A 13760-nucleotide genomic window follows, 5' to 3' on the forward strand; every position below is an offset into this window, starting at 1 on the left:
CACCGATGTGAAGTGCGCATAAACGCATGGTTAAAATACTGTCGCTGCATCGGAGAGAGACCAACACACTGACTGTGACTGGCCTGTGTCCCATACCAACACACTGACTGTGACTGGCCTGTGTTCCCATACCAACCACACTGACTGTGACTGGCCTGTGTCCATACAACACACTGACTGTGACTGGCCTGTGTCCATACCAACACACTGACTGTGACTGGCCTGTGTCCCATACCAACACACTGACTGTGACTGGCCTGTTTCCCATACCAACACACTGACTGTGACTGGCCTGTGTCCCATACCAACCACACTGACTGTGACTGGCCTGTGTCCATACCAACACACTGACTGTGACTGGCCTGTGTCCCATACCAACACACTGACTGTGACTGGCCTGTGTCCCCATACCAACACACTGACTGTGACTGGCCTGTGTCCTATACCAACAACACTGACTGTGACTGGCCTGTGTCCCATACCAACACACTGACTGTGACTGGCCTGTGTCCATACCAACACTCACTGACTGTGACTCGGCCTCTGTGTCTCCATACCCAACACACTGACTGTGACTGGCCTGTGTCCATACCCAACCACACTGACTGTAGACTGGCCTGTGTCCATACCAACACAACTGACTGTGACTGCCTGTGTCCCATACCAACACACTGACACTGTGACTGACTGACGGCTGTGTCCCATACCAACACACTGACTGTGACTGGCCTGTGTCCCATACCAACACACTGACTGCCTAGCCATCCTTGACTCCGTGTGTCTTGCTTTGGCTTCCTCATTCCTAGTTACACACACTACCTTTCATCAAGGTCTGATGTATGTTTGACTCTGACTGGCTGGCTGCGACTGACTGTGCCTGACGGCTGACTGACTGCTGGCTGACTGACTGTGGCCTGGCTGGCTGGCTGGCTGACTAAGTGCTTGGAAGAAGTGTCTGCTAAATGGAGTGTGTTATGTTGTTACTCACTACCCAGACAGTGTCATTTTTTTATTCCCCCCAGTTCGCCATTTTTTACTCTACTATCTGTACTTGTGAGCATCCGTGTCAACACGACATGTTACTACCCTCCATGATGACTTATGACCATACTCCTCGAATCTTACGATCTCTAACACCTGCAGCGCAGGTTCTTAACAGTCACCTCTCAAGCTGTTTTTATATGGCTGCTGTAACATTGGCTGCTGGAACATTGGCTGCTGGTACATTGGCTGCTGGTAAACATGGCTGCTGTATGACAAATGACTTCTCTTGGGGATAAATAAAGTGACGTCCCTTCTCTTTCTCAGCTCTGAGCCTGGAGCCCTATGGTCTGTCCCTGCCGGTCAGTCTGTCGCCTGCAGCATCACAGACAGACTGACAGACAGACGGTCTCCTACTCTGCTCTCTATGAGCTCAAGCCTGTCTGGAATTAGCACTGAGCTATCTCACCAAGAAGGGTATGTTCTCATCACTCTCACAGTGTCCACTAATGATATTAAATAAGACAATTGAATTTGGCTTCAACTATGAAAAGAAAAGTATCTATGGTTGTCAGTGTGTATAATATATATATATATATTATACAGTGGGGAGAACAAGTATTTGATACACTGCCGATTTTGCAGGTTTTCCTATTACAAAGCATGTAGAGGTCTGTCATTTTTATCATAGGTACACTTCAACTGTGAGAGACGGAATCTAAAACAAAAATCCAGAAAATCACATTGTATGATTTTTAAGTAATTCATTTGCATTTTATTGCATGACATAAGTATTTTGATCACCTACCAACCAGTAAAATTCCGGCTCTCACAGACCTTTTTCTTTAAGAAGCCCTCCTGTTCTCCACTCATTACCTGTATTAACTGCACCTGTTTGAACTCGTTACCTGTATAAAAGACACCTGTCCACACACTCAATCAAACAGACTCCAACCTCTCCACAATGGCCAAGACCAGAGAGCTGTGTAAGGACATCAGGGATAAATTGTAGACCTGTACAAGGCTGGGATGGGCTACAGGACAATAGCCAAGCAGCTTTGGTGAGAAGGCAACAACTGTTGGCACAATTATTAGAAAATGGAAGAAGTTCAAGATGACGGTCAATCACCCTCGGTCTGGGGCTCCATGCAAGATCTCACCTCGTGGGGCATCAATGATCATGAGGAATGTGAGGGATCAGCCCAGAACTACACGGCAGGACCTGGTCAATGACCTGAAGAGAGCTGGGACCACAGTCTCAAAGAAAACCATTAGTAACACACTACGCCGTCATGGATTAAAATCCTGCAGCGCACGCAAGTCCCCTGCTCAAGCCAGCGCATGTCCAGGCCCGTCTGAAGTTTGCCAATGACCATCTGGATGATCCAAGGAGGAATGGGAGAAGGTCATGTGGTCTGATGAGACAAAAATAGAGCTTTTTGCTCTAAACTCCACTCGCCGTGTTTGGAGGAATAGAAGGATGAGTACAACCCCAAGAAACCCATCCCAACCGTGAAGCATGGAGGTGGAAACATCATTCTTTGGGGATGCTTTTCTGCAAAGGGGACAGGACGACTGCACCGTATTGAGGGGAGGATGGATGGGGCCATGTATCGCGAGATCTTGACCAACAACCTCCTTCCCTCAGTAAGAGCATTGAAGATGGGTCGTGGCTGGGTCTTCCAGCATGACAACGACCCGAAACACACAGCCAGGGCAACTAAGAGTGGCTCCGTAAGAAGCATCTCAAGGTCTGGAGTGGCCTAGCCAGTCTCCAGACCTGAACCCAATAGAAAATCTTTGGAGGGAGCCGAAAGTCCGTATTGCCCAGCGACAGCCCCGAAACCTGAAGGATCTGGAGAAGGTCTGTATGGAGGAGTGGGCCAAAATCCCTGCTGCAGTGTGTGCAAACCTGGTCAAAACTACAGGAAACATATGATCTCTGTAATTGCAAACTAAGGTTTCTGTACCAAATATTCAGTTCTGCTTTTCTGATGTATCAAATACTTATGTCATGCAATAAAATGCAAATTAATTACTTAAAAATCATACAATGTGATTTTCTGGATTTTTGTTTTAGATTCCGTCTCTCACAGTTGAAGTGTACCTATGATAAAAATTACAGACCTCTACATGCTTTGTAAGTAGGAAAAACCTGCAAAATTGTCAGTGTATCAAATACTTTTTCTCCCCACTTAGTATGTATATATTATATATATATGTATAGCTCAGACGGACTAACTCACCACTGGTACTTTGGGGTTTTGGGTTATATATGTACTCCATGTTATTCAACCAAGAAGTATCATATACACTGAGTACAAAATATTAGGAACACTCTCTAATATTGAGTTGCACCTCCTTTTGCCCTCTGAACAGCCTCAATTCGTCAGGCATGGACTCTACAAGGTCGAAAGCGTTCCACAGGGATGCTGGCCCATGTTGACTCCAATGCTTCACCACAGTTGTGTCAAGTTGGCTGGATGTCCTTTGGTTGATGAACCATTCTTGATACACACGGAAAACTGTGAGCGTGAAAAACCCAGCAGCGTTGCAGTTCTTGACTGTAGAATATTGATGATTTGTTAAAGTAGTAAAAAAAAGCTTCCTCTGTTTCCTTGCCTCAGGCTGCACACCCTCTTCTCTCATCAAGTGATCATATTCTCACCCATCAGACCATTCTCAATTTAATCTTGTCTGTAAAATTAGTTCCGAAATGTTGTCTGTATGCACTTGAATAGCGAATGGAGGCCACGCTCTTTCCCGCCGGTGCGTTCTGTAGGCTACTTGGGTTTTATAGCGGAGCATGTGCTTAATATGAGCAACTGAGAAATAAATAGAATAAACCCTTATTTCACTCCACGACCCAACCCCTTTTTGAGGAGGATGCTCTCGCTGGCGTGACATGCTCAACCGTTTTATCTCACTAAACTGTTGACAGCCCGTCTGCGCGCTCTAGAAAGGAATGAAGAGAGAAGGAGGAGGAGATTGAACGAACAGTGGTGAGGTATCTGTAGCTAAAAGGAGTATGATAGAAGTATGATAGCCTACTGTTTAAATGATAAGTTTTAGATGTGATTTTCGATTGATGTCAGAGTGGTTAGAGGGAAAGTAGAGCCTGAGTACCAGCCATTATGACATGATGGAGGGACAGTAAGGCCCTGAGTACCAGGCATTGGACCTGATGGAGGGAAATAGAGTAGAGTACCAGGCCATTAGGACTGATGGAGGGACAATACGAAGCCAGTGACCCATTAGGCAACACTGATGGAGGGACGACATAGACCACCATGTGACGAACCAGATGAGTGACCGCAGCAGGCCATTAGTAGGACCTGATGGAGGACAATAGAGACACATAGACCCTGAGTAACAAGTAACCAGGCCATTAGACCTGATGGAGGGACAATATGAGCCCTGAGTACCAGGCCATTAGACCTGATGGAGGGACAATAGAGCCCTGAGTACCAGGCCATTAGACCTGATGGAGGACAATAGAGCCCTGAGTACCAGGCCATTAGGACCTGATGGAGGGACAATAGAGCCCTGAGTACCAGGCATTAGACCTGATGGAGGACAATAGAGCCCTGAGTACCAGGCCATTAGGACCTGATGGAGGGACAAATAGAGCCCTGAGTACCAGGCCATTAGGACCTGATGGAGGGACAATAGAGCCTGAGTACCAGGCCATTAGGACCTGATGGAGGGACAATAGAGCCCTGAGTACAGGCCATTAGGACCTGATGGAGGACAATAGAGCCTGAGTACCAGGCCATTAGGCCTGATGGAGGGACAATAGAGCCCTGTCCCTCCATCAGGTCCTAATGGCCTGGTACTCAGGTCTCTACTTTCCCTCCATCAGGTCCTAATGGCCTGGTACTCAGGGCTCTACTGTCCCTCCATCAGGTCATAATGGCCTGGTACTCAGGGCTCTACTTTCCCTCTAACCACTCTGACATCAATCGAAAATCACATCTAAAACTTATCATTTAAACAGTAGGCCTATCATACTTCTATCATACTCCTTTTAGCTACAGAATACCTCACCACTGTTCGTTTCAATCTCCTCCTCCTCTCTCCTTCATTCCTTTCTAGAGCGCGCAGACGGGCTGTCAACAGTTTAGTGAGATAAAACGGTTGAGCATGTCACGCCAGCGAGAGCATCCTCCTCAAAAAGGGGTTGGGTCGTGGAGTGAAATAAGGGTTTTATTCTATTTATTTCTCAGCTGCTCATATTAAGCACATGCTCCGCTATAAAACCCAAGTAGCCTACAGAACGCACCGGCGGGAAAGAGCGTGGCCTCCATTCGCTATTCAAGTGCATACAGACAACATTTCGGAACTAATTTTACAGACAAGATTAAATTGAGAATGGTCTGATGGGTGAGAATATGATCACTTGATGAGAGAAGAGGGTGTGCAGCCTGAGGCAAGGAAACAGAGGAAGCTTTTTTTTTACTACTTTAACAAATCATCAATATTCTACAGTCAAGAACTGCAACGCTGCTGGGTTTTTCACGCTCAACAGTTTTCCGTGTGTATCAAGAATGGTTCATCAACCAAAGGACATCCAGCCAACTTGACACAACTGTGGTGAAGCATTGGAGTCAACATGGGCCAGCATCCCTGTGGAACGCTTTCGACACCTTGTAGAGTCCATGCCCTGACGAATTGAGGCTGTTCAGAGGGCAAAAGGAGGTGCAACTCAATATTAGAAGTGTTCCTAATATTTTGTAGACTCAGTGTATATGATACTTCTTGGTTGAAATAACATGGAGTACATATATAACCCAAAACCCCAAAGTACCAGTGGTGAGTTAGTCCGTCTGAGCTATACATATATATATAATATATACATACAGTGGGGAGAACAAGTATTTGATACACTGACAATTTTGCAGGTTTTCCTACTTACAAAGCATGTAGAGGTCTGTAATTTTTATCATAGGTACACTTCAACTGTGAGAGACGGAATCTAAAACAAAAATCCAGAAAATCACATTGTATGTATTTTTAAGTAATTAATTTGCATTTTATTGCATGACATAAGTATTTGATACATCAGAAAAGCAGAACTGAATATTTGGTACAGAAACCTTAGTTTGCAATTACAGAGATCATATGTTTCCTGTAGTTCTTGACCAGGTTTGCACACACTGCAGCAGGGATTTTGGCCCACTCCTCCATACAGACCTTCTCCAGATCCTTCAGGTTTCGGGGCTGTCGCTGGGCAATACGGACTTTCGGCTCCTTCAAAGATTTTCTATTGGTTCAGGTCTGGAGACTGGCTAGGCCACTCCAGGACCTTGAGATGCTCTTACGGAGCCACTCCTTAGTTGCCCTGGCTGTGTGTTTCGGGTCGTTGTCATGCTGGAAACCCAGCCACGACCCATCTCAATGCTCTTACTGAGGAAGGAAGTTGTTGGTCAAGATCTCGCGATACATGGCCCATCCATCCTCCCCTCAATACGGTGCAGTCGTCCTGTCCCCTTTGCAGAAAAGCACCCAAAGAATGATGTTTCCACCTCCATGCTTCACGTTGGGATGTGTTCTTGGGGTTGTACTCATCCTTCTATTCCTCCAAACACGGCGAGTGGAGTTTAGAGCAAAAAGCTCTATTTTTGTCTCATCAGACCACATGACCTTCTCCATTCCTCCTCTGGATCATCCAGATGTCATTGGCAAACTTCAGACGGGCCTGGACATGCGCTGGCTTGAGCAGGGGACCTTGCGTGCGCGCAGGATTTAATCCATGACGGCGTAGTGTGGTTACTAATGGTTTTCTTTGAGACTGTGTCCCAGCTCTCTTCAGGTCATTGACCAGGTCCTGCCGTGTAGTTCTGGGCTGATCCCTCACATTCCTCATGATCATTGATGCCCCACGAGGTGAGATCTTGCATGGAGCCCAGACCGAGGGTGATTGACCGTCATCTTGAACTTCTTCCATTTTCTAATAATTGTGCCAACAGTTGTTGCCTTCTCACCAAGCTGCTTGGCTATTGTCCTGTAGCCATCCCAGCCTTGTACAGGTCTACAATTTATCCCTGATGTCCTTACACAGCCTCTCTGTCTTGCCATTGTGGAGAGGTTGGAGTCTGTTTGATTGAGTGTGTGGACAGGTGTCTTTTATACAGGTAACGAGTTCAAACAGGTGCAGTTAATACAGGTAATGAGTGGAGAACAGGAGGGCTTCTTAAAGAAAAACTAACAGGTCTGTAGAAGCCGGAATTCTTACTGGTTGTAGGTGCAAATAACTATTCATGCAATAAATGCAAATGAATTACTTAAAAATCATACAATGTGATTTTCTGGATTTTTGTTTTAGATTCCGTCTCTCACAGTTGAAGTGTACCTATGATAAAAAATGACAACCTCTACATGCTTTGTAAGTAGGAAAACCTGCAAAATCGCAGTGTATCAAATACTTGTTCTCCCCACTGTATATATATATTATATATATATAACACACACTGACAACCATAGATACTTTTCTTTTCATAGTTGAAGCAAATTCAATTGTCTTATTTAATCATCATTAGTGGACACTGTGAGAGTGATGAAACATACCCTTCTTGGTGAGATAGCTCAGTGCTAATTCCAGACAGCCTGAGCTCATTAGAGAGCAGAGTAGGAGACCGGTCTGTCTGTCAGTCTGTCTTGTGATGCTGCAGGACGACAGACTGACCGGCAGGGACAGACCATAGGCTCCAGGCTCAGAGCTGAGAAAGAGAAGGGACGTCACTTTATTATCCCCAAGAGAAGTCATTTGTCATACAGCAGCCATGTTACCAGCAGCCAATGTTACCAGCAGCCAATGTTACCAGCAGCCAATTTACCAGCAGCCATATTAAAAAACAGACAATAACATTGAATATGTAGAAGGTTAAATGGACTGGATTTGACATGTCTGGGTAGTGAAATGTCTAACGAAACATAACACACTCCATTTAGCAGACACTTCTTCCAAAGCGACTTAGTCAGCCAGCCAGCCAGCCAGCCACAGTCAGTCAGCCACAGTCAGTCAGCCAGTCAGGCACAGTCAGTCACAGCAGCCAGTCAGAGTCAAACATACATAGACCTTGATGAAAAGGTAGTGTGTGCAACTAGGCAAATGAGGAAGCCAAAGCAAGACAACACGGAGGTCCAAGGAGGGCGTAGCAGTCAGTTGTTCGTATGGAACAGCCAGTCACAGTCAGTGTGTTGTTATGGGACACAGCAGTCACAGTCAGTGGTTGGTATGGGACACAGGCCAGTCACAGTCAGGTGTTGGTATGGACACAGGCCAGTCACAGTCATGGTTGGTATGGGCACAGGCCAGTCACAGTCAGTGTTTGGTATGGACACAGGCCAGTCACAGTCAGTGTGTTGGTATGGGACACAGGCCATCACATCAGTGTGTTGTATGGGACACAGGCCAGTCACAGTCAGTGTTTGTATTGACACAGGCCAGTCACAGTCAGTGTTTGGTATGGACACAGGCCAGTCACAGTCAGTGTGTTGGTATGGACACAGGCCAGTCACAGTCAGATTTTGGTATGGGACACAGGCCAGTCACAGTCAGTGTTGTTTGTATGGACACAGGCCAGTCACATCAGTGTGTTGGTATGGGACACAGGCCAGTCACAGTCAGTGTGTTGTATGGACACAGGCCAGTCACGTCAGTGTGTTGGTATGGGACACAGGCCAGTCACGTCAGTGTGTTGGTATGACACAGGCCAGTCACATCAGTGTTTGACACAGCCAGTCACAGTCAGTGTTGTATGGACACAGCCATCCACAGTCAGTGTGTTGGTATGGGACACAGGCCAGTTCACAGTCAGTGTTTTTATGGACACAGGCCAGTCACGGTCAGTGTGTTGGTATGGGACACAGGCCAGTCACAGTCAGTGTGTTTGTATGGGACACAGGCCAGTCACAGTCAGTGTTTTATGGGACACAGGCCAGTCACACGTCAGTGTGTTGGTATGGGACACAGCCAGTCACGTCAGTTTGTTGGTATAGGACACAGGCCAGTCACAGTCAGTGTGTTATGGGACACAGGCCAGTCACAGTCAGTGTGTTGGTATGGGACACAGGCCAGTCACAGTCAGTGTGTTGGTATGGGACACAGGCCAGTCACAGTCAGTGTGTTGGGATGGGACACAGGCCAGTCACAGTCAGTGTGTTGGTATGGGACACAGGCCAGTCACAGTCAGTGTGTTGGTATGGGACACAGGCCCCAGTCACAGTCAGCAGTGTGTTGGTATGGGACACAGGCCAGTCACAGTCAGTGTGTGGTATGGGACACAGGCCAGTCACAGTCAGTGTGTTGTATGGACACAGGCCAGTTCACAGTCAGTGTGTTGGTATGGGACACAGCCAGTCACAGTCAGATGTGTTGGTATGGACACAGGCCATCACATCAGTGTGTTGGTAGGACACAGCCAGTCACAGTCAGTGTGTTGGTATGACACAGGCCAGTCACAGTCAGTGTGTTGTATGGACACAGGCCAGTCACAGTCAGTGTTGGTATGGAACAGGCCAGTCACATCAGTGTTTTATGGACACAGGCCAGTTCACAGTCAGTGTGTTGGTATGGGACACAGCCAGTCACAGTCAGTGTGTTGGTATGGACACAGGCCATCACAGTCAGTGTTTGGTATGGGACACAGGCCAGTCACTCAGTCAGTGTGTTGGTAGGGACACAGGCCAGTCACAGTCAGTGTGTTGGTATGGGACACAGGCCAGTCACAGTCAGTGTGTTGTATGGGACACAGGCCATCACAGTCAGTGTGTTGGTATGGGACACAGGCCAGTCACATCAGTGTGTTGGTATGGGACACAGGCCAGTCACAGTCAAGTTTTTGTATGGACACAGGCCAGTCACAGTCAGTGTGTGGTATGGGACACAGCCAGTCACAGTCAGTGTTGTATGACACAGCCAGTCACAGTCAGTGTGTGTATGGGACACAGGCAGTCACATCAGTGTTTATGGGACACAGCCAGTCACATTCAGTGTGTTGGTATGGACACAGCCAGTCACATCAGTGTGGTATGGGACACAGGGCCCAGTCACAGTCAGTGTGTTGGTATGGGACACAGCCCAGTCACAGTCAGTGTGTTGGTATGGGACACAGCCCAGTCACAGTCAGTGTGTTGGTATAGGACACAGGCCAGCCACAGTCAGTCAGCCAGACAGTCAGCCACAGTCAGTCAGCCACAGTCAGTCAGCCAGTCAGCCAGCCACAGTCAGCTAGTCAGCCAGCCAGTCAGCCACAGTCAGTCAGCCAGCCAGTCAGTTATTTTACCAACATGTGATCACAGGAAGTAATTATAAAAAAAATGTAAATAATTACAAATACTTTTCTCGTAAAACAACAAAGTGGAGGACGTCAACTTGTTACCTTTCTCCTGGACCAGGTCCTCCTGCCTCTGATGAGGAGATTTATACGGAGCTGCCCCAGCAGCCAACGCCTCAGACACATAGCCATCCAGGAAGGACAGGGACGAGTCTACCTGAGGAATGAAACACCACAGCCAACTCAGACAGGAAATGATTAGATCAACTGCAAATATTAAGTAGTTCAATATTTTGGGATGTCTGCTCTTGGCCAGAGAGACTTCCTGGTTGAATAAAGTTGAAATAAAAAAGATAAATATTTATTTTATAGAGCCAATGACGTTCCGTGGGGTAGCAGTGCAAGTTTTGCCGATAGATGGCGGTGTACCTCCAGGGTTTCTAGCTTGCCCTCGGCTGGCAGTACCCTGGCTCGGAGCTTTGTATCCTGGCTAAGGATCATCAGTTCCTGGGCCCTCTGCCGGAGCACCGTATTCAGAGACCCAGAGTACCTGCATTTACATCAAATTACAAAGTGACTTAGTCAGTACATTCCTCTAAATCAGGTAAAAAATTTAAAATAAACATACCTATCACATTCATTGCAAGAAGAAAACATCTTCAGAAGACCCACTACTAGCAAAACCAGCTAGTGAGAAGTGTGAGCGTAGGAAATTAGCCTGAAATTCAGCCCGGGTTTGTGCTAACATCCCACTCCTACTCTGTGTAATATAAGGGGTGGCAGGTAGCCTAGCAATTAGAGCGTTGGGCCAGTAACCGAAAGGTCGCTGGTTCGATTCCCTGAGCCGACAAGGTAAAAAAAAAAAAACATGCCGATGTGCCCTTGAGCAAGGCACGTGACCGTAATTGCTCCTGTAAGTCGCTCTGGATAAGAGCGTCTGCTAAATGACTAAAATCAAAAACGTGACACCGAGTGGAATGTTAGCCCAAACAGACTGTGGGACACAGGGAAGACAAGTACCTTTCACACACATCCCTGGCCAGGGCCACAGACACTGGGCTGGAGCACAGCTTGGTCATGGCCCCCAGTACCCAGCTCCTGGTCTCAGTGGAGGTGTGTCTCTGGTCCAGTAGTCTGGCTAGCAGTCTCATCACGCTGCCTGGGTCTAAGTCCTCCTCTCTCAGGTAGGAATACTCACCCAGCACCTACAGTAGGTGGGAGAAGAAGAAGGGATCAAGGAAAATCACAGAGGTGATCAGGAAGTTAGATTTCTTTGGTTTAAGTCTATTTGAATGTTGATATGAGAAAGTAGGAATTAATTATTCATCAGGAATAAATCACATCCCTGCTTCATTTAAGAAACAATCTAAATAAAAATGGCTTCCATTGAAACTGGAAACAGAGTTAAATCATTTTAGCAGTATCCAGGACAGTGTACTGACCCAGCTGATGACCTGTAGGAAGCGTTGGGGCAGCTTGGCCGTCTCCCCCTGTAGCAAGGACACGTAGGAGTCCACAGCAAATATCCTCAGCTGCTTGTCCTCCACATTATCAACACCTGGAGCAGCAGAGGCAGGCATTAACACCTGGAATCAATTACTRCATGTAAACCATGGATGGGGTCAATTACAGTCAATTAAGTCCATTTGGGAAGTAAAGTCACATTTGAATTCTAATTTCCCTAAATGTTTTTATGTGAAAAACGTAAATGTCAGTTTGCCTCCTGAATTGAAAAGGACTTGACCCCAACCTGACATAAATGGAATTAATGTCAATCACTAGTATCATCTGAAAACATAACGCACCAGGTCCAGCGTGTTCATTGGTTAACATACCTTCAGCCAGTAGTCTAAGGAAGGTTCAGCGTGTTCATTGGTTTACATACCTTCAGCCAGTAGTCTAAGGAAGGTGTAGCGACAACGTAGGAGTCCACAGCAATATCCTCAGCTGCTTGTCCTCCACATTATCAACACCTGGAGCAGCAGAGGCAGGCATTAACACCTGGAATCAATTACGACATGTAAACCATGGATGGGTCAATTACAGTCAATAAGTCCATTGGGAAGTAAAGTCACATTTGAATTCTAATTTCCCTAAATGTTTTTATGTTGAAAAACGTAAATGTCAGTTTGCCTCCCTGAATTGAAAAGGACTTGACCCCAACCTGACTAAATGGAATTAATGTCAATCACTAGTATCATCTGAAAACATAACGCACCAGGTCCAGCGTGTCTTGGTTAACATACCTTCAGCCAGTAGTCTAAGGAAGTTCAGCGTGTTCATTGGTTTACATATTCAGCCAGTAGTCTAGAAGTTCAGCGTGTTCATTGTTTACATACTTCAGCCAGTAGCTAAGAAGGTCCAGCGTGTTCATTGTTACATACCTTCAGCCAGTAGTCTAAGGAAGGTTCAGCGTGTTTCATTGGTTTACATACCTTCAGCCAGTAGTCTAAGAAGGTTCAGGCGTGTCATTGGTTAACATACCTTCAGCCAGTAGTCTAAGGAGGTCAGCGTGTTCATTGGTTACATACCTTCAGCCAGTAGTCTAAGGAAGGTTCAGCGTGTTCATTGGTTACATACCTTCAGCCAGTAGTCTAAGGAAGGTTCAGCGTGTTCATTGGTTACATACCTTCCGCAGTAGTCTAAGGAAGGTCAGCGTGTTCATTGGTTTACATACCTTCCGCCAGTAGTCTAAGGAAGGTTCAGCGTGTTCATTGGTTAACATACCTTCAGCCAGTAGTCTAAGGAAGTTCAGCGTGTTCATTGGTTAACATACCTTCACCAGTAGTCTAAGGAAGGTCAGCGTGTTCATTGGTTAACAACCTTCCGCCAGTAGTCTAAGGAAGGTCAGCGTGTTCATTGGTTACATACCTTCACCAGTAGTCTAAGGAAGGTTCAGCGTGTTCATTGGTTACATACCTTCAGCCAGTAGTCTAAGGAAGGTCAGCTGTTCATGTACATACCTTCGCAGTAGTCTAAGGAAGTTCAGCGTGTTCATTGGTTTACATACTTCAGCCAGTAGTCTAAGGAAGGTTCAGCGTGTTCATTGGTTAACATACTTCAGCCAGTAGTCTAAGGAAGTCCAGCGTTGTTCATTGGTTAACATACCTTCAGCCAGTAGTCTAAGGAAGGTCCAGCGTGTTCATGGTTTTACATACCTTCAGCCAGTAGTCTAAGGAAGTGTCCAGCGTGTTCATTGGTTAACATACCTTCACGCCAGTAGTCTAAGGAGTTCAGCGTGTCATTGGTTAACATACCTTCCGCCAGTAGTCTAAGGAAGTTCAGCGTGTTCATTGTTTACATACCTTCAGCCAGTAGTCTAAGGAAGGTTCAGCGTGTTCATTGGTTAACATACCTTTCGCCAGTAGTCTAAGGAAGGTTCAGCGTGTTCATTGGTTAACATACCTTCAGCCAGTAGTCTAAGGAAGGTTCAGCTGTTCATTGGTTAACATACCTTCCGCCCAGTGTCTAAGAAGGTTCAGCGTGTTGTTCATTGTGTTA

General features: G+C 46.4%; 1 protein-coding gene across 1 annotated transcript in view; it reads right to left on the reverse strand.

Annotated features, from left to right (window-relative positions):
- ap4e1 (adaptor related protein complex 4 subunit epsilon 1) overlaps nucleotides 1–13760 on the reverse strand; it is a 32647-nt gene that overhangs the window by 7597 nt on the left and 11290 nt on the right. The window contains 6 exon segments of the mRNA XM_070438174.1: nucleotides 7549–7616; nucleotides 7619–7700; nucleotides 10358–10476; nucleotides 10689–10809; nucleotides 11280–11464; nucleotides 11702–11817. Coding sequence (XP_070294275.1) covers nucleotides 7549–7616; nucleotides 7619–7700; nucleotides 10358–10476; nucleotides 10689–10809; nucleotides 11280–11464; nucleotides 11702–11817 — 691 coding nt within the window.

The sequence above is a fragment of the Salvelinus sp. IW2-2015 genome, unplaced genomic scaffold (assembly GCF_002910315.2).
Source record: "Salvelinus sp. IW2-2015 unplaced genomic scaffold, ASM291031v2 Un_scaffold537, whole genome shotgun sequence".
NCBI lineage: Eukaryota > Metazoa > Chordata > Actinopteri > Salmoniformes > Salmonidae > Salvelinus > Salvelinus sp. IW2-2015.